This window comes from Canis lupus, chromosome 34 (genome assembly GCF_003254725.2).
Source record: "Canis lupus dingo isolate Sandy chromosome 34, ASM325472v2, whole genome shotgun sequence".
Taxonomy (NCBI): domain Eukaryota; kingdom Metazoa; phylum Chordata; class Mammalia; order Carnivora; family Canidae; genus Canis; species Canis lupus.
In genome coordinates this window covers 3,973,670-4,000,691 of record NC_064276.1, presented here as the reverse complement: position 1 = coordinate 4,000,691, position 27,022 = coordinate 3,973,670, and the positions used below count along the sequence as shown (strand labels likewise).

At 48.7% G+C, this 27,022-nt stretch overlaps 1 protein-coding gene, 1 long non-coding RNA gene and 1 other non-coding gene across 5 annotated transcripts; 2 read left to right on the top strand and 1 right to left on the bottom strand.

Moving 5' to 3' along the window:
* Nucleotides 1-1,313: 1,313 nt before the first annotated feature.
* CMBL (carboxymethylenebutenolidase homolog) lies at nucleotides 1,314-24,926 on the bottom strand. 3 transcript variants are annotated; one of them, XM_049105798.1, is made up of 7 exons: nucleotides 24,836-24,926; nucleotides 11,600-11,833; nucleotides 9,481-9,588; nucleotides 5,459-5,601; nucleotides 3,068-3,159; nucleotides 2,720-2,781; nucleotides 1,846-2,055 (listed from the first exon to the last, which is right to left on the bottom strand). In XM_049105798.1, exons 2-6 carry the CDS (start codon nucleotides 11,812-11,814, stop codon nucleotides 2,722-2,724), a joined length of 618 nt encoding a protein of 205 aa, XP_048961755.1. In that variant the 5' UTR covers nucleotides 11,815-11,833; nucleotides 24,836-24,926; the 3' UTR covers nucleotides 1,846-2,055; nucleotides 2,720-2,721. The 3 variants fall into 3 exon arrangements, with proteins under 3 accessions (XP_025307079.3, XP_025307080.3, XP_048961755.1); XM_025451294.3 differs by lacking the exon at nucleotides 2,720-2,781 and having other exon boundaries at nucleotides 1,314-2,055; XM_025451295.3 differs by lacking the exons at nucleotides 2,720-2,781; nucleotides 24,836-24,926 and adding an exon at nucleotides 24,618-24,770 and having other exon boundaries at nucleotides 1,314-2,055.
* LOC125754333 (uncharacterized) lies at nucleotides 3,059-5,461 on the top strand. The gene is made up of 5 exons (XR_007408284.1): nucleotides 3,059-3,185; nucleotides 3,285-3,478; nucleotides 3,707-3,818; nucleotides 4,785-4,953; nucleotides 5,190-5,461. It is a non-coding gene; the product is annotated as an uncharacterized LOC125754333 (long non-coding RNA).
* On the top strand, nucleotides 21,154-21,226 carry TRNAE-CUC (transfer RNA glutamic acid (anticodon CUC)). Its single transcript has one exon. It is a non-coding gene; the product is annotated as a tRNA-Glu (tRNA).
* Nucleotides 24,927-27,022: the final 2,096 nt, after the last annotated feature.

The following is a 27,022-nucleotide window of genomic DNA, read 5'->3' as shown; positions in this document are numbered from 1 at the left end:
AAAATAGGGACAGGAAGAGAGCCCGTGCCCTCCCCCTGCCCTGGCTGGTGCTGTGAGGCCGAGCCCAGAGCCCCGCTGGCAGGAGAGGGCGCAGAAGGGCAGGGCCCTGAACCACTCTTGGAGCTAATTAAGGAGTGTTGTCGGGGAGACGTCCCCGTTAGTCTCAGCCACTGTTCACTGGGGTATCTGCAGCCCAAACACCAGACTTCTGGTGGACTCGAACCAGACTTCTCCCTACAGCCCCGCCTCTCCATCCCGGATAACCCCTGAGCAGGCCTCAGATGGCTCGCTGTGCCCTCCCCCTTCCCCTCCTTCCTCTCCGGCTCCCTACCCCAGTGAGGCCCACATCACTGCTCCCTGTTTCCAGGGGGGCCTGTCTCATCACCCATCTGTCCTCACAGGAAAGAATGAAGACTGTAAGTCCCATGGACACCCCGCAAACCCAGCCACGGAAGAATGGGTGGGTGTGGATCCCTGAAGCTGCAGGGACCCTTCTGGTCCCTGTCTTCAGGGTAGACATGCCATGGGTCTCCCTCCCGGAGCCCCAGGACTGATTGGAAATAGTTCCAGATGGGCCGTGGCACCCACCCCGGGGTAGGAAGCCCCCCCCCAACCTCCTCACGGTCCCACCGACGGGGGGGGGGGGGGGGGGACACACGGGGCCCAGGCCTGGGCAGCTGGGAAAGCAAGCTGGCCTTTCCAGATCTGCAGACCTGGGGCCAGTGCGAGTGACCGCTGCCAGCCTCGGCTTGCCGTTTGCAGTGAGGATCCTCGGGGCTCGCCTGACCAAGACCACCTGCAGGCCTGTCACAGGGTAGTGAGCAGGGCGCGGCTGGAAGGAAGAGCCTTTCCTGCGCAGGCCGGCCCTGCCCCATACGGCTCCCACGGGCCTCGTGTGGCCGCTGAGCACGGCTGTGGCTAGGGCTACTGAGGAGCCGAACTGTTCATGGGATTTAATATGAATTAATTAAAATCTAAAAACTGGGGGCGCCTGGGTGGCTCAGTGGCTGAGTGTCTGCCTTTGGCTCAGGTCATGATCCCGGGGTCCTGGGATCGAGTCCCAGGGGCTCCCCACAGGGAGCCTGCTTCTCCCTCTGCCTGTGTCTCTGCCTCTCTCTGTGTCTCTCATGAATAAATAAATAATAAAATTCTAATACAAAATTAAATGAAAAAATAAAATCTAAAAACTGAACCCTGACCCTGTGCACCGCCATCCTTCTGAGTGAATGCATGAGTGATTTCCGATGCAGGCCCCGGCCCTGAGCCCCGCGAATGCCCGTGTTTGGGAAAATCACCTCCTAGGAAACAGTCAGTGTAACCCATGGTTCTTTATTAGCTTTTAGAAAAAGCCACACATTCAAAAAGTAAGCTTATGGGCTTGATAGGTCAATGAAACCCTATTTTAACCTCAGGATCTCTCATAACGAAATTATGAACACCACAGACTCATCTGCATTGAGACAGATAAATGCCCAATTAAGCTGGGCTTTGAATCTGAGTTAATACTTCATGTTCTTCATGCCTTTGGCACGTTAATCATTTTAAAGGATGTACTTAATTAAAAATCATGAAGTCCACACCGGAGCTGTCAGCTGGTCCATAAACAGCCCTAGGTTTTTACTAATAGTTAGGATATTACTCTATCATCCAAATTCTTCAGGTACTGACCTGGTTTGGGGGTTTTTTAATGCGTTAAAAGTTAAATTATACCATGCATTGCCATTTTCTACTGAATGTATGTTTCAGATGGAATAATGAGTTTCAGGATTCCTTGATGTATTTTATATAAAGTGAAAATTAAATCAAATGACCCCAGTATCCCAAAGCAAATTTCTGGATGCAAACTATTTTGAGGAAGTTTATACTTGGCCGCGGCTAAACGTACTTGTGCAACCACTCAATCAAATTCCTTCTTGCTTCATCTATATAGGGCTTGTCTTCTGCTGAACAATCTTCTCTCTTCCGATGCACGAAGCCATGGGTTTGCCCAGAAAATGTTTTAATTTGATATTCCACTTTGCAGTGTTTTTTTAACTTCTGAGTCAACAAAGAGACCTGACGTGCAAAAGATATGATGGATGGTATGATTTTAACAATCTAGTCATATTTCCCATCCTCCAAACACTCTCTGAATGCTCATAAAAGAAAGTTAACATCAGTGCCTTAAATTCTGTTGCTATCATGAATTTTTTTTCTTTTAATTTTATAACTAACACAGTCCTTACCTCTGGCAAAGGATAGGATTTTGAACATATAAAAATGACACAATACCAGTTATTTGAAACTGTATAAATATCTTTTGTATAACATTCAACAAAATATTCAAGTATAAACTATTTTAAATTTGTATTAATATAACGTATTAATTATGAATAACAACAATAATTTCTAAACGATTGCTTGTATGCCACAGTTCTGCTTTTTTCTTATCAACATGCTGGGGGTTTAACACATCCAAGTCTTTTTTTTTTTTTAAGTTAAGCTGTGATCCCCAACGTGGGCTCAAATTCACGACCCTAAGATCAAGAGTTGCAAGCTCCACCGACTGAGCCAGCCAGGTGCCCCCACACCCACATCTTTAGCGACACACACTTTATCTTAACTCATGGGTTCCACATGGGATGATGGGGAGGCAGGGCCTGCTTCTATCCCCAGTAACTAGGCCAGACCTGGAGCACTTTGTGGGGGTTATGGTCCCTAAGTCCCCAGTAACACCCACCTTTAAAACTTTAATGTTGAAAAATATTTGGAGCAACAAATGAACCCTTTGGAACATTTTCCCTGAAAGGTCAGATCATGTTATTAAATACAGAAATGAGAAGAGGAGGGCCATCTGGGTGGCTCAGTCACTTAAACATCAGACTCTTGATTTCAGCTCAAGTCATGATCTCAGCGTCTTGAGAACGAGCCCCAGGTCCGGGTCTGGCTCCACGCTCAGCAGGAAGTCTGCTGGAGGATTCTTTCTCCATCTCCCTCTGCTCCTCCACCAGCTCAAGCACACGCACTCCCTCTAAATAAATAGATCTTAGAAAGACAAGGAAAGAGAAGAGGAAAGAGGTCAACTTACTTGCTCAAGAGGAATCACAGCATCATTTTCAGCAAAAATGAACAATGTGGGGTTCTTTAAACTGTGCACGTCTTCAGAATCCTTGATGATGCCTGGAAGATGAAGACAGGAACACGGGGTAGGACTTCCATTCACGCACCTCAGAAATCTATGTGGGTTTGGTTTGATTTTTCAAAGTAAAATATGTGCTTTGGTGTTTGGCTTATTTCCTTTTTAGCAATTCCACAGATGTGGCGTGGCCTATAAAATTAATCTCAAAGAGAAACTGATCTCATCAGACCTTCCCGCTCTTCCCTTCCTTACGAGTCAGACCATAAATAATGGAATAGGACCTTGCTGTCTTCTTGGCTTGCAAAGAGACAGGAGCGGCCCGAGAAATGCTCCGTAGGACCTGCCTTCAACTACCAAGAGGTGAGAAACGTTCACATTGGGACCATCTGCCCTACTGTTCTAGAAGCCTCTCACGGTCCATGAGCCCTGCAGCCTCTGACCTCAGTGTGCCGTGACTTCATTCCCAAGGCGGGGCGGCTGTTTCATGAGGTATCTGTGCTCAGACAAGACCATGCTTGTGACGTCTCGGGGGTGCCCCCGGGTCCTCACAGGCCGTCTGTAAAAGTTCCCTGGCGTCCTTCATTTCAGAATTTTAGCGAGCATTTGGTCAAAGCCTGTTCTGCCTCGAGGATTCAGACTGCGGTGTGCCCGCTGCTGGAGGAACACGGACCAGAGTCTTGCACTCCAATGCCATGTTAAGGTAAGAGCTGCGTTAAAGGGTCATTCTGACGTTCGATAAGGGAGTTTTATTCAACAGGGACCTCTAAACGGGGTTTGCTGCAGGGGAGAGAGGTCACTCAAGCCCGGTACCCCAAGGACAAGTGGGGATTTAGGGTCAAGGAGCAGGGTCAGGGCAGTGGATGGAAAATCACTACGAGGAAACAGAGTAAGACTCTGGCTGGATGATGCACAGGATTCTTGCTGCCATGAAGGGGGGTTTGGGGTGAGGGATTTGGTCACACAACCCAAGTGGGGGAGTGCTCGCTAAACTGCCCCAATGGGGAAGGACAGAGCCCAGCCAGCCCCATCAGACGACTCACAGGCGAGCCTGACTCAGGTGTGGCAGGGACAGGCCCCGGCCGTGGGAAGCAGCAGCGGGTACCTCCTGTGTCCAGGTCCCGGGCAGCACAGCCGAGCTGAGCAGCCCGGAGCCGCCCCTCACCTGTCCTCACCTGTCCTCTCCCGGAGGCGGGCAGCCACAGGAAGGCCGGGCCACCAGGCTGGACAGCGCCCCGGAGCCTCCAGCCTCCCAGTCCCCACAAGCCCTGCAACTCGTGTAGGGTGCAGGGCGTCCAGGAGGGGGCGCCGGCGAGGCGTCCAGGGGGGCCAACGAGGCTGGATGGAGGGGCACGGGGGCGAAGGGGGGGGCGCCACGGGGGGCAGGGACCTGGGGCAGCCTTCTCCCGCGCCCAACCGCACCTGACCCTTACTAGCTTGCCTGTAAGTTCGTGCTTAAAGGATTTTTTTTAATGCTAAAAGTAAGCAAAAACACCACAGCAAGAAACCATTACTCCAAAAAAGAATCCTCAGTACCATCATGAAAGAAAGCCAAATTTCCTTTTTTTTTTTTTAACATTTTTATGGTCTGCTTCTCGATCATGAACTTAGTATGCCATTTCTTTTTCTTTTTTTTTTTAATATTTATTTATTTATTTATCCATGACAGACATAGAGAGAGAGAGGCAGAGACACAGGAGGAGGGAGAAGCAGGCTCCATGCCGGGAGCCCAACGTGGGACTCGATCCCGGGACTCCAGGATCGCACCCTGGGCCAAAGGCAGGCACCACACTGCTGAGCCACCCAGGGATCCCCTAGTATGCCATTTCTATATACAGGTATGTTCTTATTTCATTGCTATGATACCGGGGTTGATGCTGCTACTTACATTTTAGAGTCTTTTCCTTTTCTTTCCTTCCTTCCCTGTGTGTGTGTATATGTATATATATGTAGTGTGTACGCAGTTGAAAATAATGCTTATCTTGGGAAAATATGTTCATAGATGTTCCTTATAAAAAATAGTGCTTGATAGTAACCATTATCACGGAAACAAATGTCACCCTCTTCATCCTAGGTGAAGAATCAAGCCCTCGGGTTAGGTGACCTTCCCAACAGCTGGCTCTTGGGACCCAGATGCCACAATCCCAGTGACGTCCTCCAGTCACTGTATTACGAACCTCCACCTCTACTTTCAGATTTTAAAGCCAATTTCCTTAGGATGGGCCATCTCTGCACCATGGGGCTGTGTGTTGCTCTGGAACTGTTAGCTTGGGAAGCAGCTCAGGGCCGTCACTCGACTACTCCTCCCATTTCCACTGTGTAAAATGTACAAGGCCTACTCACCGTAGACGGACACCCCTGCCCTGAATTCTGGGTACTTCATCATCACGTGATGGACAGCCACGCCACCCCAGCAGAATCCCACAATGCCAATTTTCTGGGCATGACACTGTTGTTTCAGATACTTCAAGACGGCATCAACCTCTCTAGAACAGAAAGTTATTCAAGAATCAACAGACAGAGATCACTTATATGTGGAATCCAAACAGCCAAACTCAGAGAAGCAGAGTAGAGTGGTTACCAGGGATGGGCCATGAGGAAATGGGGAAAGACTGGACAAAAAACACAAACTTACAGTTAAAAGACTGATGAGTTTGGGGTTGTAGTGTGCAGCCTGGTGACTAGAGTTAATAATACTATATTCTATACTTGCAGGTTGCTAAGAGGAAAGACCCTAAGTGTTCACACCACAAAAAAGAAACAGTAACTATGTGATAGGTAGAGATGTTAGTTAAGGCTGTGCTGGCAATTATTATGCAAAATATAAATGTATTAAATCAACACGGTGTACACCTGAACTTTACACAACATTATGTGTCAACTGTGTCTCAGTAAAGCCACGGGGGTGGGGGGTGCAGACCAAAAAACATCAAGAGATATTTTACGAGTCCTGGGGAGTGCGCTGGGCAGCAAGTGCTCTGCCGGTGGATGGTAACAGGGCTTCAGCAGCAGCTAGCTCTTCCCTGAGGTTCTAAGATTCTGACTTTTGGAGCTCTGTCCTCACCACGGGCACATCTCCCCACGGGCCTCTCTAACCAAGCACAGCCTCTTCCAACCACCTGACAGGGCTGCAGGCTGGCTCTTTGCAAACCACAAATCAGACCAGCTCACATCCCAGCTGAAAGCTGAGCCCCGGCCTTCCACAGCCTCAGGATAAAGGCCAAAGCACTAAGCACAGCTCCTAAAACCTGATCCCAAGATCCGCCCCCATGGAGCACCCCAGCCTACTCTCCCCTGACAGGCACCAGGCCCAAATGGGCACCTCCCCAAACTCTCTGACTTGGCACATTCACTCTCTCAGCTAACATCCCAACTCTGTACCGCCTGTCCCTTCCTGTGCCCAAACAGCAGAGCAGAATTTGGAAAGCCATCAGCACTATTTAAACCAGGAGAGGACCAAGAATAGTGGCCCTGTCTTTGCAAATGGTTCATTTGCAAATTGGTTGCTTGGAATTCGGTGCATTTCCAACTAGAAGCAATACACCCAAATGGAGGTAGGGAAGCGAGGCCAGCCAGAAAGTTCTGTATGATCTGATAAGGAAGAAATGCTGCTTACAATTTAAAAAAGAAAACGAAATCCTTTCTCTTGCACTTCCTTTCCCTTTTAATCATAGCATATCCTTGAGCACATTTAAATATATGTATCCTACCACTGCATACAAGCAGTTATATTCATGACATAAGCAATAATTAATTCTGCAAAATAACATGGAAAAAGCAATAGTTCTTGACATTTGTGGTTGTAAATTTTCCTCGAATGCTTTGATCTTAAGAATAACGTCCTTAATTAGAAGGGACAGGAAGGAAGAGGCCATTTCTATAAAAATACTTTAACTCAAGTGAGCAAGTCTTTGCTTGTGTTGCTCTGCATGTGTTCCCCACTTTTCAGGGAGCATCAGCGTTTAGCTTTAGATAAACTTCTTCCCCCCACCTCCCCTCACCTCCCCCCATCTCCCCACACCTTGGAGGACTCTGCCCTCCGTTTCAGGAGTGAAGTGTGTGGCTCAGGCTGACCATCAGAGGACTGCAATCTCGTAGCAATGACCAGTCCAAGGATGGACCTGCGACTGAGCCATACCATCAGGGCAAAATGAGAATTTTGTTGGGTTGCTGGAAAAGAGACCAATGGAAGGCTGGAGCTGCTGCAGCCATCTTGCCACCCAAGGGCAAAAGCTGCCTGAGAATGGAGCCAGCCTACAGGCAATGAAGCAGAGAAATGTTGGAAGGCAAGTCCTGGAGATAGTTTCTGCACTCTGAAACCAGCCCCTGCTTGAAGCCAGAAACTACCTCTTTGCAGCTCTACAAACCAAGAAATCCCAGGACTGCTGAAGCAGTCAGCATTTAAGATTTAAGATGGGTCTTCTGTTACTTACAAACAAAAACACCTGACCATATAAAGGTTTTCAGTCTCCCTTTCAAAGTTAGTGTCTCTGGTTTTTAGGTTTTGTTTTGTTTTTTGAAAGAGAGCACACAGGCGGGGGGGGGGGGGGGGGGGCGCGGGGAGAAGGAGGGGGAATCTGTCTTAAGCAAGCATGAAGTCCAATGTGTGGGGCTCGCTCTCATGATCCTGAGACCATGACCTGAGCCACAACCAAGAGTTGGATGTGTAAACCACTGAGTCACACAGGCGCCCCGGTGATTCTGTTTGATGTCTCATTTTTATTTAAAATGCATGGCTCTCCTTTTTGTCCGTGGAAGAGTGCCACCGGGCTGCTCCAGCACCTGCCAGAAATGATCCCTCTGCTTTGTATTCACAAATGGAAGGCAGACCCACACAGCTCCTCATCAGAAGGCAGCAAAACATCCTATTCTCCCCCACGCCAGCGCCACGGCAAGCTGGACTTCACATCCACACCTCAGTCTCTGTGGCTCTCTTGTGTTTCTACCTCTAACTTTCCCTTCACTTCTTGCTTCATTTTGGTTTCAGGGGGTTGCAGGTCCCCTGGGAGGGACCTGGAAGAGGTAAGTGTGCAGGAGGGTGATTGCCGGGAATCTCAGGGCCCCCTTCCAACCGCAGAAGGGGCAGGAAGGGAGCAGAGCCGGGCAGGGGGAGAAGACAGCTGTGGCACAGTGTCCACATGGGCCTCAAGCAGCTTCTCAGGGGAGCTCAGAGCCGGGGTGGCCCCTGAGGATCTGCCTGACTTGAGGTGGGGAGCCAGGCCTTCATACCCCTGTAGGGAGGCTCCTCAGGCTGGGGCAGAGGAAGACAAGGTAGCTGACATCCCAGACGCAGTCCACAGGCAGCTGATGGACTGGTCTCTGGCCCATAAGGCCCTGAGGTGACCCGCTGGTTAACACGGCCCCGGGTGCAGATACTCGGCCATGCCAGGAGGCCTGCCAGCAGGCTCAGGGGACAGAGCGGCCAGCAGCCCTGGGGTCAGCTCTGATGGTGGAAAAAATGAGCAGAGAGTTAGTTCCAAGAACCAAGAGGCCACAGGCCAGGGACCACATTCTTAGCAGCTTCCCCAGTCTGGGCTGGGGGAGCAGCTTATCAAACCTCAGGCCCATGTCAGGCAACAGGGAAGGAGAGTGTTCAGAAGGATAAATGGCCAAGGTGAGTCACAGCTGGTGTGGGGAACCCTCCATGCTTAGTCCAGACCCAAAGGGGGTGTCGGAGTGGCAGCTGAGCGCTCTGATCCAAGCTTCTGGGCCGCTGGAGCTAATTCAGTAAAAGGCTGAAATCCCAGGGGATCCCTCTCATTTCTTCACACTGCTCCCTGGGCCCTGGCAAGACCACAGCCCTGGCCTGGTAGGTCTGGTGTAAAGACCCAAAGTCCTCTCAGAGGGGCAGGTGGGGTCCGGTCTAGACAAGGGGTGGTGGTGGCCCAGTGGATTTCCAATCATCTGGGCAGTAAGGGGCTGGCCCTGCTCTGGTTTCTTTTCTCTGCCCCTTGTCTCGGCTGGTTCTGCAGCCAGGACAGGAAGGAAGGAGTGTTGACCCTCTGGACCCTGAAAGCCTCCTTGTAAAGGGAAATTGCCCACCCACACTGTGGTGCGTCGACCAAGTTCCCTTGGCAGTCATGCATGAAGCTTGGGGGAAGGGGGCGTGGCAGATGAGCCTGCGGAGGCAGCAGGAGGGCTTGCTGGCGGCCCACCTTCCAGGCCACCCACGGCGCTAAGTGAAAGCAGCTGGACAGACTCCGTTAGCCATGGCCATGGAAGCCCCCCATAAAGGAGGGTGAGTAGGTGTCTGAACAGTGAAGCTGTACCGTACCCCCTTCTCCCTCCAGCCCCTGCTCTCCTGGGTGCCCTGGGGCAGGGAGGCCAGGGGAGGGAGGGTGACACAAACATGCATAATAACTTACTTATCAATTTTTCTGGCATCTCTTGTTTTCAACCACTCTGGGAAGGTGGACCAGTCCCCAGAAGGATGCCAGGGTTCTTGCCCTACAAAGAAGTCTGGAACGATGGCCCTGCAAAATAGGATATGAGCTGCTCTTCATTTCGGAGCTGTGGGTATTTGCTTACATTCGTTAAGAAACTTGCTATGTTAGTGATTCTGAATCACAGGAGAAGAAAAGTGGTGGCCACAGAAGCCAACTTTGATCCCATCAAAGAGGCCAGCTGGCACCAGGCCAGGCCACTTGGGATTTCACAATAGTAGGTGCTCGGCCTCTGGCAGCCTGCTTATAGCCCAGCCCATCTGAGATGATGGGGCAATCGGCCAGGCACGCTCCCGACAAGATTCATGGCACAGAAGGGAGCCCTGGGTGACAAGGCCCTGGGTGGGGTGAGCACAGGGTTCCCCCTGCCCCACCTCCTGAGCAGTCCCATCGCTTGGCTGGCCTTTTGCATCAGCCCAGGTCAGAGGGTACACCTGAGTAGCACGTCCAGTCACGATGACCAAGCAATTTTCCCCAGCCTCCTCCCAGGATGCCAACAGGACACAACCTCCTGTGCAGAGGGGAAGGCCTCATGGGGAGGCCTAAAAAGGGCCACAGAGAGAAAACAAGCCGGGTCCCTGAATACGTGTCCATCCTCCATGCTAGTCAACCCTGGAGGGTGGGTCCACACCACTCTGGCCAGAGACTCGCTTCCCAAAATAAAGGCCATTGCCATGGATGGAGGAACCGAGCTCTTCCTGTCAGAAGGGAAGGAACATCTGGGTCAGAAGAATCCAAGTTCAAGTCCCAGTCCTGCCCCGTCTACCCTGTAACCCTAACAAGTCACTTCCTCACTTTTAGCCCCATTTTCTTGGCTGAACAGACTGCACTCTGCACCGCCCACCCTCAGAGGATGATAGTGAGGGCAAAGGAGTTGGATCAGTGGGAGAGAGGCTTGCAGGCACAGGCTTCTTTGGTCATCTTTTATGTTCTGCCTCCAAATAAATGAGCCACCGTGAGACAACGGGAGCCACGGTCCCGTGCAAGCTGCCTGCCGGCTGCAGTGGGAGCCTGCAAGCTCTACCTGGTGGCTCAGGGCAGGCCCATCCTGGGGCGGTTGTTGGGAGAATGAAGGACAGTTACCCCTGTAACACCCTAGCTCAGGCTCCGGCAGAGCCAGAGGGCCACCAGGGTTGGCCAGGGAGTTTATTACTGGGCTTGCCCCTAGAAACTTACGTTGCCTCGCAATCCACATGGAATCTGGGGGCATGAAAAAGTGATAACTCCAGTGGAAATCCTCTGTACGGTCAGCACTAGCTTTGCATCATGTGACACTGGGTGTGCTTTCAAAGTGACCTCTCGTAGGAAAATGAAGTAGGTGCACACTTTGATTTGCAGCTTTTTGAGCCAACGAAGGAAATAGGGGTGCGCCACACTCAGGGCTGGCTGGGTCTTCAGCTTTCTGAAGCTGGAGGGAAGGAGTGGCTCGTCCTCTCCTCCGTGTTTGCTGACACTTTGCCGAGACCTGGTGTGGTGGGGAGCAGACAGGTGTATCTGCCAAAGGCGAGCACGCCACTAGATCTGACAAAGGCATAACCTTCGGGAGAGGAGTGAGGCCTCATGGTATCAGTTCTGGAAGCCCCTGTAACTCAAACAGGACAGCCTGTGTTGGCACTAGGATAACCCCGGGCGCCCTGCTGAAATCTGACCTGGGCTGAGATGCATCGAGGGCCAGAGGAGCAGATCCAGTTCAGAGCTGGTGAGTCTGCCCAAGGCGTCCAGTACCTGTGTCCAGGCAGGGCCCCACATCGGGAAATAACTCTCTCAGGGTCCGACAAGTCTATGGGGCCAGGCACGCCAAGGAGAAACTGAAGCCCTAGGACTGGGTTGGGAGCAGTGGCTTCCTATGGACGCCAGGTGGTGTTCTGGGTTCACTTGACATTTCCCATTTATCTGCACCCCGGGGAGATAAGGAAGTAGGTAGCCTAACTTAGAATGCAGTCGAGGTTTTTTGGTTTGGGTTTTGTTTTCCCAGAAGGGAACAAAAGAGATCACAGAAATTTCCATGAATTTAAGGAAAGCAACAGAACTTCATACGTACGTGTATCCATTTCCTGCGATCATGTCAGCCATGTATCGGGTATTGGGCAACTGCCAGCCAAAGATATCCTGGATGACAATCACAGCCTTGCCCGTGTCAAAGGGGGGTTTGGTGACATAAGCCTTGATGTGCTCCACTTGAACTTCACGCCCCATCCCTCCATACTCTAGCTTGTGGCCAATGTCACACGGACAGGGATAAGCCTCGTTAGCCATTGGAGAGATTTAAGTTGGGCTACAGAGAGAGAAACATGCATTATTTATAATCTGAATGGTGCAAATCCCAAGATTATATACAGTAAATAAAACCAAGAGTATAGTAAAGAATTATTTTTAACTACAGTCATAGTGTATTCATGGAGGAAATCACTGGTAACTTGGGATTCTGATTGGAGCTAACAGGAATCCACTCCCATTACAAACACTAGAAATACCAGAGTGAACGTAACCAACAGACAAAAATTAAAATGGAGCTCATAGGAAAAATGGGCACAACCCCGAGCCAGCATTGGAAAGGAGACGTGAAGCCAGGTTCAAGGTGGCATGAGCAAATACAAGGGGAGCCTGGGGACGCTGGGGAGCAGGCAAGACCCAGGAATAAGCAGTGACACAACCCAGTGCTTAGGATTCTGTGTCCAGTGAAGCCTTGGGACCCTATGAGATGGGGGTTTGTGACTGAGACCCCATACAGTGTCAGAGCTTCCAAAGGATTCTATTTAGTGGGGAAAATAAAAACAAAAACAACAAAAGAAAAAAAAGAAAAGAAAACTCTACCAACTAGGACTAAAACCATGGTTAGAAAGCTCAGGAAGGGGAAGAAAGAAACCAATCCCCCAAAATGTCCACTACCCTTTCAGGGTAGGAATAGATTATGCAATTAACTGAACAACTGGCCCTGGGCAGAGAAATCCCTGGGCACAAGGCAGAAGGAAATGCAAATCTACTTAGAGCAAGATTTTCACAATCCATGACCAGAAAAACACTACCCATTGAAGATGGACGGAAGGGGAGGGAAGCCTGAGGGTGGCTGGGGTCTGGAGAGAATTTGCAGGGAAAGCCAACTGTTTTTCTGGCAGATGGCACATGAAGGGGAATGAGGCAAAGAGGAGTCCGTGAAGATGAGGTTTTCTGCCCAAGCAACTGGAAGAGGACAGAGTGTTTTTAAATGAGAAAGAGGAGATTTGGGAAGAGCAGATTTGAGGAGGTAGGGTCTTAAATGTGGGGCAGTAAGTCTGCATTGTCTGTCAGACAAGCTCAGTGGACAGCTCATAATAAGAATTTCAGGGCAGGGGTCCAAGCTGAAACTATAAATTTGAGAACAGTCAGCAATCTACAGCCAAGCCTCGGTTTTTTTGCAGATTCCATGCACATGAATTTGCCTAGTTGCAAAATTTACTTGCAACTCCAAAATCAATATTTGCAGTGCTTTCGCCACCATCCACAGACTTTTGTAAAGCAGTGACAAATCTGAGTCACTGACACGCACAGTCCCAACCAAGGTCTAACAAGGCCATGCTCTGCTTTCTCATCAGCTCCCACTGCAAACAAGCATCCTGTTTGCCTTCTGTTGAGTGCCACGTTTTCTGCATTTCAGTGCTTTTTGCTGGTGATTTCATTATTTAAAAATGGACTCCATGCATAGTGCTGAAGAGCTGTCTCATGATCCAACGGGTACGAGGGCTGCAATGTGCCTCCAAAGACAATATGTACAGTAGACAAGTTTAGTTCAGGTATGTGCTACAGCTGCTCATGATGGGTTCAACGTCAATAAGTTAACTGTATATTAAGTAAGGCGTATTAAACAAGGTTATGTACTGACCAGTTGACAGAAATGTGACCAGAGGCTCACAGGAACCTACTGGTATTTCCCCTCGAAGCAGTGGTTCAGGATTTGCTGGTCCACTTGTCCATGTGACTTCACAGAACATGACTATGGCTGGCCCTCGAACAATACAGGTTTTAACTGCACGGATCCACTTAAACATGGATTTTTTTTCAATAAATACAATCCAAGACTGTAAATGTATTTTCTCTTTTTTAAAATTTCTTAACGCTCTCTTTTCTGTAGCTTACTTCATTGTAAGAAAGTGATATATAATACGTATAACACACAAAATATGTGTCAATCATCTGTTTATGTTACCAATAAGGCTTCCGGTCAACAATAGGGTATTAGGAGAAGTCAAAAGTTATATGCAGATTTTGGATACACGGAGGTCAGCATTCCTAACCCCCATGTTGTTCAAGGGTCAACTATACTGTATATAATGAGAATCAGCTGTACATAATATTTAAAACCTTGAGAGTGAATGACATAATGTAGGGAATGACAGTAGACAAAGAAGAGAAGGATCTAGAAGATCGAGCCCTGGAGCCTTCACCATTAAAGGCTTTGGGAAGGTAAGAAGCAACAAGCAAGTGAGCCTGAGAAGAAATAGCAAGCGAGAGGGGAGGAACCCCCAGTCATGAGCCTGGAGTCACATGAAGACAGGGTTTCAAAGAGGCAGAGTGTAGACCATGATGTTCTACAAGAAGACATGCCCTGAGAGACACAGATGTTGGCCGCAGGGTTGAGCAACGTGGATGTCAGGGTGACCTCCATGGGAACAGGTTTGAAGGACCAGGATGAGCAAGACAGCAGCAGGCTGGAGAGAATGAGAAGAGAGAATCAGAGTGAATACAGAAGCTCTTCAAGGCTTTTGCCAGAAACAGGAGCAAAGAGAGTGAGCAGAAGATGAAGGGAAGATAAGGCAACATGTCTTTCTATTTTTTAATGGAAGAAATCTCAGCACATTTATATGTGGATGAGAATGGTACCTCACAGAGGAAAAGAAAGCAAAACCAAACCAAACCAACGGTGAGAGAGGCACAGGGGAATGGTCTCTAGGTAGGTGATAGGGAACAGGGTCAGCACATGGAGAAGATCACCTTCCTAGGAAGCATAGATGGATCCTCCACAGTCCCAGGAGGTAAGGTGGAAGGCTGGGTGGCATCGGGGCAGGAGGCTATGGATGCTCCCTACTCACATCTGCTCAGAGACCTGAGAGCAGAGTCAATAGTGAGGGTGAGAGCAGGCGGGAGGTTGGATGGGTCAAGAGAAGTGAGAAAATGAAAGACCAGGGAAATGTGCACGGTCCCTGAGGCTGATCCCTCCAGCCAGGTCCAGCAGCAGGATGGTGGTGTGAAGCTGGCACAGAGATGGAGTAGAACAGGACAGGACTCTGGAGGTCATTACGGGGGCAGGAGTGCTTGGTGGATCCATGGCGGGAAGATGGACTGGCCAATAAAGGGGATAAAATGCGACACTGAGTGACCCAGGCAAGTACACAGATCACAGTGGATCCCCACCTACCACGTAGCAGCCCTGCCACATGGTGAGAAACCTGAGTAGGAAAGCAAAAGTCATCTGTTAGAAGAAAATAGGAAATACAGGTTTCTTCAATCTTGGAGTAAAGAAGCATCTCTTACATGAGACCCAAAAACATAAACCATAAAGAAAAGAATTAATAATTTCATTAAGTACATAGTAGCCTGCTCAACTTCCATAACAAAATACCACAGGCTGGGCAGCGTACACAACAGAAATGTCTTTCTCACAGTTCTGGAGGCTGGGAGTCCCAGATCAGGGTGCTGGCAGGGTCGGGTGCTAATGGGGACTCTCCTCCTCACTTGTGGACAGCCTCCTTCTCCCTGTGTCCTCACATGGCAGAGAGAGAGAGAGAGAGAGAGAACAAGCTTTCTGGCCTCTTCCTATTAGAGCACTAATCCCATCAAGGGGCTTCACCCTCATGACCTCATCTAAACCTAACCACTGAAGGCACCCCCTCCAAACACCATCACATTGGGGGTTACGGCTTCCACAGATGAACATAGGGGCAACACAATTCAGTCCATAGCAGTAGTCAACTGTAAAAATCACTTGTAGGACAACTGGGGGAAATTGAACTGACCAGAATTTGATGGTATTAAGAACTATGGTTAATGGTGGGGAAGGCGGGGGGGATAATACTACCACAGTGATGGTTTGTGTGTGTGTGTGTGTGTGTGTGTGTGTGTACACAATCCTTACCTTTTATAGCTACATGCTGCTGTAAATACAGATAAAACTACTACATGTCTGGGATTTGCTTCAAAATAGCCCAGGTGGTGGTGGTGGTGGGGAAGTTATTGTTATTCAAGATACAATTCTCAAAGCAGAAGACTTAGCATCTAGGTACGATATAGGAAGAATGTGGGGCACCTGGCTGGCTCAGTTGGTTAAGTGTCTGCCTTTAGCTCAGGTCATGATCTCAGGATCCTGGGACTGCACCCCATTCTCTGCTCAGCGGGAAACCTGCTTCTCCCCTTCCCTTCACCCCTCCCCTGTCTCTTTCTGTCTCAAATAAATAATTAAAAATTTAAAATTAAAAAAAAGATATACAAAGAATTCTTATAAATCAACAAGAAAAAAGCAACCCAAAAGAAAAATGCTCCAAAGATAAGAACAGACAACTCACAAAATGGTATACTTGAATGGCACATATACTTAGGCAAAGATGTTCAACCTCACTGGCATTTAAGAAATAATACTATTTTGTACATAAGACAGATACTATTGTGCATCTTGCAGATTGGGAAACGTCTGTTAGCACCAAGAGACACTGTCCATGCAGGGAAAAGGGAGAGAATGTGAGCTGACCCAAACTCTGGAAAGCAGTCTGACAAGGTCTAGCAAGGTCAAAGATGCAGATACCCTGCAACCCAGAAATCCCACAGCTGAGTGTATTCCCTAGAAAAACTTACACCTCTGTGTGTGCACGTGCACACATGCACACTGGTGCACATATGTGCTGAGTATGGAAGGGATGCTTTCGGCAGCACAGATGTGATGGCAATAACGGGAAGCAATCTGACTTTCAGGAGAACAGGATAACTTGTAATGTATTCATTATTGTGGCTTGACTTCTTTCCCCCCCAAAAATATGTTCAAGTCCTAACTCTCAGAACCTATAAATGTGCCCTTATTTGGAAATAGGATCTTTGCAGAGATAATCAAGTTAAGATGAGGTCAGGGCACCTGGGTGGCCCAGTCAGTTAAATGTCTGACTTTCGATTTCGGCTGAGGTCATGTTCTCAAGGTTGTGAGATGCAGGGGGGAGGGGGGGCAGCCCCCAACCCACATCAGGCTCCAGGTTCAGCAGGGAGTCTACTTGAGATTCTCTCCCTCTCCTTCTATCCCTCCCCATTTCAAATAAATAAATAATTTTTTTTTAAGTTAAGATGAAGTCATAGGATTAGGATGGCTACTAACTCAATAACTAGTATCCTTTTAAGAGGGAACTTTAGATACAGAGGCACATGGAGAGAAGATCATGGGAGGACACAGGCAGAGATCGGAGTGAGGCGTACCAAGGAGCACCAGGGAGTGCCGGCAGCCATCAGAGACTAGGAGAGAGGCAAGGAAGGATTCCCCTCTGTAGGTTTCAGAGAAAGCATGGCCCTCCTGACACCTTCATTTTGGCCTTCTGGCCTCCACAACTGTGTGAACACATTCCTGTTGTCTTAAGTCACCTGGCTTGTGCTAATTTGTTGTGGCAGCCACAGGAAACAAATACACGGGAAACAAATACAATTTGTACACAAATACAAGTACAATCATAAAAAGAGTATTGCAAAAAAAAAAAAAAGAGTATTGCATAGCAGTTCAGTGAGCAAGCTACATGTATGCCAACCAATGTGATAAACCTTAAAATATAAGGCTATATAAAAAAGACAATGGCCTTTTTGATGCTAAAAAAATATTAAAAACACATAGGACTAAACACACCACCAGGGTTACTGGTGAGAGAGAGGGTGAAGACTGCTGGCTTAATTGCATTTGTTACATTTTATTTCCTAAGAAAGTTTTGATTAAGGACAAAATGTCCACATTTTTTAAGCCTGGGTCACATGAATATGGGTGGCTGTTATATTATTTCCTGTACCTTCCAGAATATTCTAGAAAGAAAATAACTAAATTTTAAGGAAACACAAATCAAGAGTTAGTCACTTACTCAAAGAAAATTTGAAACTATTCCTCATGGTTTTGTTTTCACAAGCTTGGTTATAAAACTATTAATAGTAGGAGAAGTCACAACAATCTAGTACCAACAGTGGCAAATTCTATGTCCAATGTGCTATTTGTGGATAGCCTGATTCCTTAGGCTGATTTCTTCTTCTTTTTTTTTTTTTAATTTAATTTCTATTTCGTTGGCATACAGTTCAACATTGGTTTCAGGAGTAGAGTTCCGGGGTTCATCATTTACACACAACACTCAGTGCTCATCACAAGTGCCGTCCTTAATCCCATCACCCATCTAGCCCATCCCCACTCACCTCCCTCCATCAATCCTCAGTTTGTTCTCCACAGTAAGAGTCTCTCATGATTTGTTTCCCTCTCTCTTTTGCCCCCTCCCAAACATTCACCTGTTTTTTAAATTCCACATATGAGGGATCCCTGGGTGGCACAGTGGTTTGGCGCCTGCCTTTGGCCCAGGGCGCGATCCTGGAGACCTGGGATCGAGTCCCATGTCAGGCTCCTGGTGCATGGAGCCTGCTTCTCCCTCTGCCTGTGTCTCTGCCTCTCTCTCTCTCTGTGACTATCATAAATAAATTTAAAAAATAAAAATAAAATTCCACATATGAGTGAAATCATACGGTAGTCATCTTTCTCTGATTGCCTTAATTCACTTAGCATAATACACTCTGGCTCCCTCCACATCATTGTAAAGATTTCATTCCTTTTGATGGCTGAGTAGTATTCCATTACATAAATATAAATGTGTGTGTGTATGTATATACATACCATTTCTTCTTTACCCATTCATCAGGCAATGGACACTTGAACTGTTTCCATAGTTCAGCTATTGTTGATAATGCTGCTCTAAACATCAGGGTGCATGTACTCCTTTGAAGGTGTATTTTAGTACCCTTTGGGTAAATACTGGCAGTCCAATTGCTGGATCATAGGGTAGCTCTATTTTTAACTTTTTGAGGAACTGCCATACTGTTTTCCAGAGTGGCTGCACCAGCTTGCATTCCCACCAACAGAGTGAGAGGGTTCCCCTTTTTCTGCATCCTCGCCAACACCTGTTGTCTCCTGTGTTGTTAATTTTAGCCATTCTGACAGGTGTGAGGTGGTATCTCATTGTGGTTTTGATTTGTATTTCCCTGATGATGAGTGATGTTAAGCATCTTTTCATGTGTCTGTTAGCCATCTGGATGTCTTCTTTGGAAAATGGCTATTTATGTCTTCTGCTCATTTCTTAACTGGATTATTTGGTTTTTAGGTGTTGAGTTTAATAAGTTCTTTATAGATCTTGGATACTAGCCCTTCATCTGATGTGTCATTTGCAAGTATCTTCTCCCATTCCGTAGGTTGCCTTTAGTTTTGTTGTTTCCTCCACTGTGCAAAAGACTTTATCTTGATGACGTCCCAATAGTTCATTTTTGCTTGTTTCCCTTGCCCCCGTTGATGTCTCTAGTGAGAAGCTGCTATAGCTAAGGTCAAAGAGGTTGCTGCCTTCATTCTCCTCTAGAATTTTGACAGTTTCCTGTCCCACATTTAGGTCTCACATCCATTTTGAATTTACTTTCATGTATGGTGTAAGAAAGTGGCCCAGCTTCATTCTGCTGCATGTGGCTGCCCAGTTTTCCCACCACCATTTGTTGAAGAGACTTTTTCCCATTGGATATTCTTTCCTGCTTTGTTGAAGATTAGTTGACCATATATTGTGGGTCCATTTCTGGGTTTCCTGTTCTGTTCCACTGAACTCTGTATCTATTTTTATGCCAGTACCATGCTGTTGTGATGACTACAGCTTTGTAATATAGCTTGAAGTCCAGAATCATGATGCCCCGAGCTTTGCTTTACTTTTTCAGGACTGCTTTGGCTATTCAGGGTCTTTTGTGGTTCCATACAAATTTTAGGATTGTTTGCTCTAGCTCTATAAAAAATGCTGGTGGTATTTTGATAAGGATTGCATTAAATGTGTAGATTGCTTTGGTAATATAGACATTTTAACAATGTTTGTTATTCCAATCTAAGAGCATGGAAAGTTTTTCTATTTCTTTAAGTCCTCTTCAATACTCTTTCATAAGTATTCTATAGTTTTCAGAGTATAGATCTTTTCCCTTTTTGGTTGGGTTTATTCCTAGGTATCTTACGGGTTTTGGTGCAATAGTAAATGGGATTGATTCCTTGATTTCTGTTTCTTTTGCTTCATTATTGGCATATACGAATTCAACAGATTGCTGTTCATTGACTATATCCTGTGACATTGCTGGATTCATGTATTCTAGCAAATTTTCAGTAGAGTCTTTCAGGTTTTCTACCTGAAAAGAGTATCACATCATCTGCAAATAGTTTAACTTTTTCCTTGCCAATTTGGATGTCCTTGGGCTGATTTCTTACCTGAGTTGTCCTATGGAGACCACAAAAACCCTGGCCATTACAAAGCAGCCTCAAGCCTGAATTTTTTTACTTTATCTTCAATTGATACCCACTTTCCAGAAGGAATGTGTATGGCCAAGAGATCCACCATCTGGACGGATCTGCACAAAGGGGCAATGGCCAGGAGAGCCTGGGTGTGGAGGGCTGGACTCCAGCCAGACCCATCTGCGGCACAGCAGCGCAGGGTGTGCTCAGGCCAAGGCCACAGGGCAGACAGACGCCCTGCACAGACCACACCCACTGTGCTCCCAGGGAAAGAGCCTCAGAGAACACACCCTGGCAGCTCTACTGACTGAAGGATACATAAAATTTCTGCACATGCCTTTTGGGATTTTTTTTAAGGATTTTATTTATTTATTTGACACAGAGAGAGAGAGAGAGCACAAGCAGGGGGAGCAGCAGGCAGAGGGAGAGGGAGAAGCAGGCACCCTGGCAAGAAGGGAGCCCGATGTGGGGCTTAATCCCAGGACCCCTGGATCATGACCTGAGCTGAAGGCAGACGCTCAACCACTGAGCTTCCCAGGTGCCCCCCCTTTCAGGATTTTGGCTTTGCCCTGCTCCTCCCCCAAAAGACACATTTGTTAAATGAGAATTTTCAGAAAACAGTAAAACCATAACTCTCATAAGATTTTTTAAAAATGAACACATTACGGATTTTATTTTATTCATATAAAAGGAGGGAATGAGGCAGATGTGACAACTGGTGTGAAGGGAGAAGGGAAAAAACACAGATGTGTTTGGAGAAAAAGCACACTGCGATTGCAAAGGGAGAGAAAACAGTTTTCCACAGGTGGGAGGAAGCCAATCGGTTCTCCACCAGGTAAGACAGAGCTGACGGAGTCACTGGTTACCAGTGACTTACAAAGAGTCGCAGTGGTGCCAAGACAATGAACGGGCCGGAGTCAGAAGACCCGATAGGCTGTGCCACAGATGACAGAGGCTGTTCCACTGAGGCACGAGGTTCCTTCTGCACGACATTCACCGCGAGGTCGTTCATAGGCAGCAACAGGTTTCCTCCTGCGCGGGGAGGGGACTGTGGCCTGACGTACGGCGATGGCCTCATGTCAAGAAGGGCTCTCTGGGGTACCTGGCTGGCTCAGTCAGTAGAGCATGAGACTCTCAATCTCGGGGTTGTGAGTTCGGGCCTCACGTTGGGTGGAGAAGGTACTTAAATCTTGAAAAAGAAGGAGAAGGAGGAGGAGGAGGATGGGGAGGAGGAAGAAGAAGGGGAGGAAGAGGAGGAAGACCAAGGAATAAAGAAGAGGAGGAGGTGGAACGAGGAGGAGGAGGGCTTTTCTGTTTCACGGCAGGTGGGCCTGGCAACACTCCCTAGCCACCCCAAAATCAGATCTGTGGTCTCCACTACCGAAGCCTCTGAAAGGCAGAACCCTCTTCATGGCACCAAGAGTAACCAAGACGCACCCCTGCAGAGGAGACCCTGACTGGCACCTTCCCTGGCGAGGCCACACTGGCGCTCGGCACTAACGCTCATGATCCACCATGACCTTCACGCGAGATGCCACAAACATGTGAATGACCTTAAGGCCACTCTCCCAAATTGACCTCTACCGCCCCTTACCCAAGACTCTCCTTCACCGAGCTCCTCTGAACTCTCTCCTCAAATAGACCCTGACCCTCGTTTCCGATGGCATCTCGGCCAAGTCCAGTTCCGGTAAGAATCCCGCCAAGTCAGTTTTGCAGAATCCCTGACCCTCTAAATCTAATCTGGCCCCTCATCCTCCCCTGCCCCCGCCCCCCCGCGGGGGAGGCCTGACCACACTGGCCTGTCTTCTGCAAGAACCCTGTTACGTCAGTTTTCCAGAACTCCCATTCCCTGTGATGTTTCCTCTTAGCCACTTCCCATCCATTGTCCCCTACTCCACTCGTTGGCTGTAAACTCCCACTTTCCTTTGTTTTTTCCAGAGTTGAGCCCAATATCTCTCCCCTCCTATAAAACCCCACTTCAGTGGTCCCTACACCTATCTCGATGATCCTGAATAAGGTCTGCCAACCGTTCTTTAACAAATGCCATGAATGAATGATTTGTTCTCTAACACCCCACAGCCCTGCTTCACACACCGAGCGCCTCCACATCAGCACAAGACCCAGGGCATCACTGGTGCTATCTGATCCGCCAATTCCAGGAGGCTACCCTGTCCTGCCCCCTCTCCTAACCTGAACCTTCCTGAGGCATTCCTTTGCCCCATAAATACCTGTGCTTCTGGACTTCTCTTTTGAACCAGTTATAACATCTGCATGGTTCCCTCTTTCATGAATAAAATAGAATCTTTAACATGTGCTCATTTAAATTTTTTTAAGGCAATCTCTACACCCAACATGGGGCTTGAACTCACAACTCCAAGATCAAGAGCCGCATGCTCTACCAGACTGGGCCAGCCAGGTAGGTGCCCCAACATATGCTCATTTTTACATCTGTATGAGAGTATGATTTTACCCTTCGCTGAAAACTTTCTTTTAACAGTGCAACTGAACAACATTTCCTTTTTCTCACTGGAAGTCAAAAAGGCAAGGAAGGGATGGTAAACTAATGGTCCAGCACGTATGGATTTCCTGCTTGCATACCCTCAAGTATTTAAATAACTCAGAAGTTAGATTTCCCAATGCAATGAACTTCTCCAATAGAAACAGAGAAAACAGATTTCAATGAGCAAAGGGAATTGGCATCGATGGGACTGTAACCAGCAAAGAAGTCAAGGAACAAATCACTAGAAGCTTCAGAGATTTGGAAACCATCAGCAAGCAAAACAAAGGCTGAGAGATAACACAGGAAGGCTGTGGCTAATGGGGAAGGCTCGGTGTTTTCCATTTACTGAGTAAAACACTGCAGGAACTTGCCTGGTAACTGATTTTTGATCATGCAGCTGGAAAGGCTCAGGCACAGCCCTACTTTTCCGTCTACCCATCAGTAATCTAACAACACCAACAACTCCAGATATTTGTTTGTCAGCAATCATTTTTTTTAAAGATTTTATTTATTTATTCATGAGAGAGAGAGAGAGAGAGAGGCAGAGGGAGAAGCAGGCTCCATGCAGTGAGCCCGACGTGGGATTTGATCCTGGGTCTCCAGGATCACGCCCTGGGCTGAAGGCAGGCACTTAACCGCTGAGCCACCCAGGAATCCCGTTTGTCAGCAATCATGCTTGTATTTTCCATAGAGTACAGGTCTAGGTAGCATTAATTAGAAAGGTAGATGTGAAGAGTGGCCTTCAAGCATGCCAATCACATGGCTGCCTTTGGCCTTCTCTCAAACTCTTCTGACGCCTGGATAGCATTTCCCCGGACACCTGTCCGGCTCACTTCTGACCACCTTGCTTTAAATGGACTTTGAAAACAACAGGTTGTATCTTCCAACAGCAAGTAGATCAAAAACACCTCCAACCCACATGACTGTGTGTGTGACTTGTACAGTCTTTCCGGGCAACACGTATCAAGTATCCAGCACCGAGGATGTCTTGATGCCTCTCTTCTAGAACCTCTCTAACCACTGGGGAAATACTGCCAAATGTGGATAATGATTTTATTTTTATTTTTATTTATTTATGATAGTCACACAGAGAGAGAGAGAGGCAGAGACATAGGCAGAGGGAGAAGCAGGCTCCATGCACCGGGAGCCCGACGTGGGATTCGATCCCGGGTCTCCCGGATCGTGCCCTGGGCCAAAGGCAGGTGCCAAACTGCTGCGCCACCCAGGGATCCCTGGATAATGATTTTTGAAGCCAGCGTCCATCTTGTCAGTTCAGGTGAAAGAATGAACACGGGGGCCCCTATCTAGCCCAGGCACAGCCGGGCCACTCAAGGAACTTGTAGGCCTAGGCTCAAGGGATAAGAATGCTCGCTTAGGGCAGCCCGGGTGGCCCAGCAGTTTAGCGCCGCCTTCAGCCCAGGGCATGGTCCTGGAGTCCCTGGATCCAGTCCCACCTCAGGCTCCCCGCATGGAGCCTGCTCCTCCCTCTCCCTGTGTCTCTGCCTCTCCATGAATAAATAAATAAAATCTTTTTTTAGAAAAATGCTTGCTTAAATTTCTAACATGAGGAATACAGATATTTTCCAGATTGCAAGCCACCTGAGATGAAAAAGACCTCCTCCAGGGCACCAGACAAAGTAGCATGAGTTCACCTGCTGGTCTGAACCCATGGGCCTCCAATCAACAGTGGCCACCTTCTCAGGAGACCCCTTCCCCAAAGTTTGCCCTTAGAAGCCCTCATTGCAAGCCACCGGAGGATTCTAGACTTCCGAGCATTAGCTGTCCAGTTCTCCTGGGTGGCGCCAATACATCAACTACCTTTCTCCTCTGCAAACCTCGATGGCCAATGTTTATTGACTTGCTGCACGTCTGGTGGACAAGCTCCCACCCGGTTCGGTCACGTTTTGATGCAAAAATGCTCACTCCTCCCCACAGGTTTATTTTGGAAAAACTACGCAACCCAAACGTCCCACCTAGGACAGTCATTACACAGAGTATTCAATGGCATGAAAGAAAGACCCAGACAGTGCGATAAACGGAAAAACTAAACACGAGTCTACGCACAGGACGACTTCGACTACGCCTTTCAAAGACGGGGTTCACCAGCGGGGAAACGGCCGGCCGGACGCCCTTCGCGCCCACAACCTCCGCGGCGCGGGGCGGGGCCCGGGTTCGGAAAGGGGCTTCGAGGGCTCCAGACCCGCGCGGCCGCTCGGCCTCCGGCCCCCACGCGCGCCAGTCGGGCAGAGCGGCGGCGGCCCACGCCCGCGGAGCGCACCTACCTGCGTCCTGCCCGCGCCCTGCCCGCGCCGAGGCGCCCCCGAGCCCGACGGTCGGGGCGGGAGCCCGGGGCGGGCGCTCGGGCAGCCGGCGGGGGGGCGGGGGGGGGGGGAGGGGGAGGGGGCAGGCGCCTCCCCCTGGGGCGGAAGTGGACGCGGTGACGGAGGGCGGCGGCTCCCCGCGGGCCAGTGGCGGCCTGGGATTCCCAGCCTCCCGGGAAGGCCGGCGTGGAGGGGAGGGGCGGGGCGGGGAGGACGGAGGGCACGGGGTGGGGGGGCGGGGAGGGGAGGCCTGGAGGGCAGGGGGTGGGGGGCAGGGAGGGGAGGTTTGGAGGGCACGGGGTGGGAGGGCAGGGAGGGGAGGCCTGGAGGGCACGGGGTGGGGGGGCAGGGAGGGAAGTCTAGAGGGCAGGGGGAGGTGGGGAGGGGAGTGGGAGAGGAGGCCTGGAGGGCAGGGGTGGGGGGGGCAGGGGGGGAATGGGAGGGGAGACCTGGGGGGCACGGGGTGGGGGGGCAGGGGAGGGGAGGGGAGGTCTAGAGGGCAGGGGGAGGTGGGGAGGGGAGTGGGAGAGGAGGCCTGGAGTAGGGGGGGCGGAAGGGGGACTGGGGAGAGGAGGGGGGGTGCAGGGAAGGCCGGTTGCGGGGGAGGAAGCCTGGAAGCAGGGAGAGGCCCCCAGTGAAATTCACATGTGCGCCTGGCTCCCAGGACCTGGGGCTTCCTGGTTGTAAATCTAGATTAGGCTATTTTTAAAAATAAGTCGTTACCTAGTCATAGCTGCCCCCTCCCCGCTCCCGCTCCGTGTTTTGTCTGCTCCCCTGAAGTTGTCATAACCAGTTCAGCTGGCTCCAAAGATGAAGGCAAGAGGAAGAACGAGGCCTAGGAAAATCTCTAACGGCGGCAAGAGAGGAGTAGCAGCTTCGTGAGGTCGCAAGAGTTTAACCACAGGTCTTCTGACTCGAAGACAGAACCTTATTAATTCAGACGCTTCTAATCGATGTGTGACTCCAGATTGAGGATGATTTTTACCTCTGGGATCTCTGCAGAGAGGTGGCAAATCAGTAAGAGAAAACGGGGACAGGAGTATGGTTTGTGAGACAGATGATGGGACTGTTCAACGGTAATATTCAGGGAAAGGTAAAATCATTGTGCTCACACACATGTAAAAATGACATGTGTAGGGATCCCTGGGTGGCGCAGCGGTTTGGCGCCTGCCTTTGGCCCAGGGCGCGATCCTGGAGACCCGGGATCGAATCCCACATCGGGCTCCCGGTGCATGGAGCCTGCTTCTCCCTCTGCCTGTCTCTCTCTCTCTCTCTCTCTCTCTCTCTCTCTCTCTGTGACTATCATAAATAAAAAATTTTTTTAAAATGACATGTGTTAAAGATTTTATTCTACTCGTTAATTAATGAAGAAACCAGGCAGAGGTGACAACAGGTTCAGGGGAGCTTGGGTGGCTCAGCGGGTTAAGTGTGGGACTCTTGATTTCGCTCAGGTCCTGGTCTGAGGGTCCTGAGTTGCAGCCCTGCATGGGGTCCTGCTCAGGTTGAATTTCTGCTGAGTTTCTCTCTCTCTTCCTCTGTCCCTCCCCTGGCTCATGCACTCTCTCTCCTCCTCTTTCTCAGATAAGTAAATAAATACATACATACATAAATAAAATCTTAAAAAAAAAAAAGGTTAAAAGATCAGTTCAAAAGAAAGGTGAAAAAAAAGCACACATTTACATTTATTTTGAGTAAAAAATTGTCAAAAGGAAAGTGCAGATGGAAGCAAAGCAAACTGGCTTTTTTCCTGGGGTGGGGAAGGAGGGCAGTCACACAGGACAGTTTGTCTACCGTTTACCTACAATTTACACAATTGTCAAATGTCCCCAAGACACTGAAAGATGAGAATCAACCTGGAAAGCGTCCTCCAGAGAAGCATAGTTTTCCATCAAAACACAAAATTGTTTCTGTAAGGCTGTTTTTAAGCATCTTCCAGCATCTTAGAATTACCATATACACAGAAAGACTGGAGATGAGCTACACATCATTTTTCTCTATTTGCTAATTTAACTCCCCAAGCATTACTACTAACTTATTTAATAACACTGTTGTTAATATGAGACAATTCATAACCACAAGACTCTATGCCTTGCCGCAGTTTGCTAGCTCAGTGTTAAATTTATGCATGTACTTAAAAGTCAAAAAAAA

Bases quoted from the DNA above. Each gene is read 5' to 3' on its own strand.
- CMBL (XM_025451294.3), bottom strand. From the start codon at position 11,814: ATGGCTAACGAGGCTTATCCCTGTCCGTGTGACATTGGCCACAAGCTA. The intron at 5,602-9,480 runs GTAAGTTATTAT...TTTCTGTTCTAG, and splicing joins GATGCCAGAAAAATTGATAA to AGAGGTTGATGCCGTCTTGA. The intron at 3,160-5,458 runs GTGAGTAGGCCT...TTCATCTTCCAG, and splicing joins GGCAGGGGTGTCCGTCTACG to GCATCATCAAGGATTCTGAA.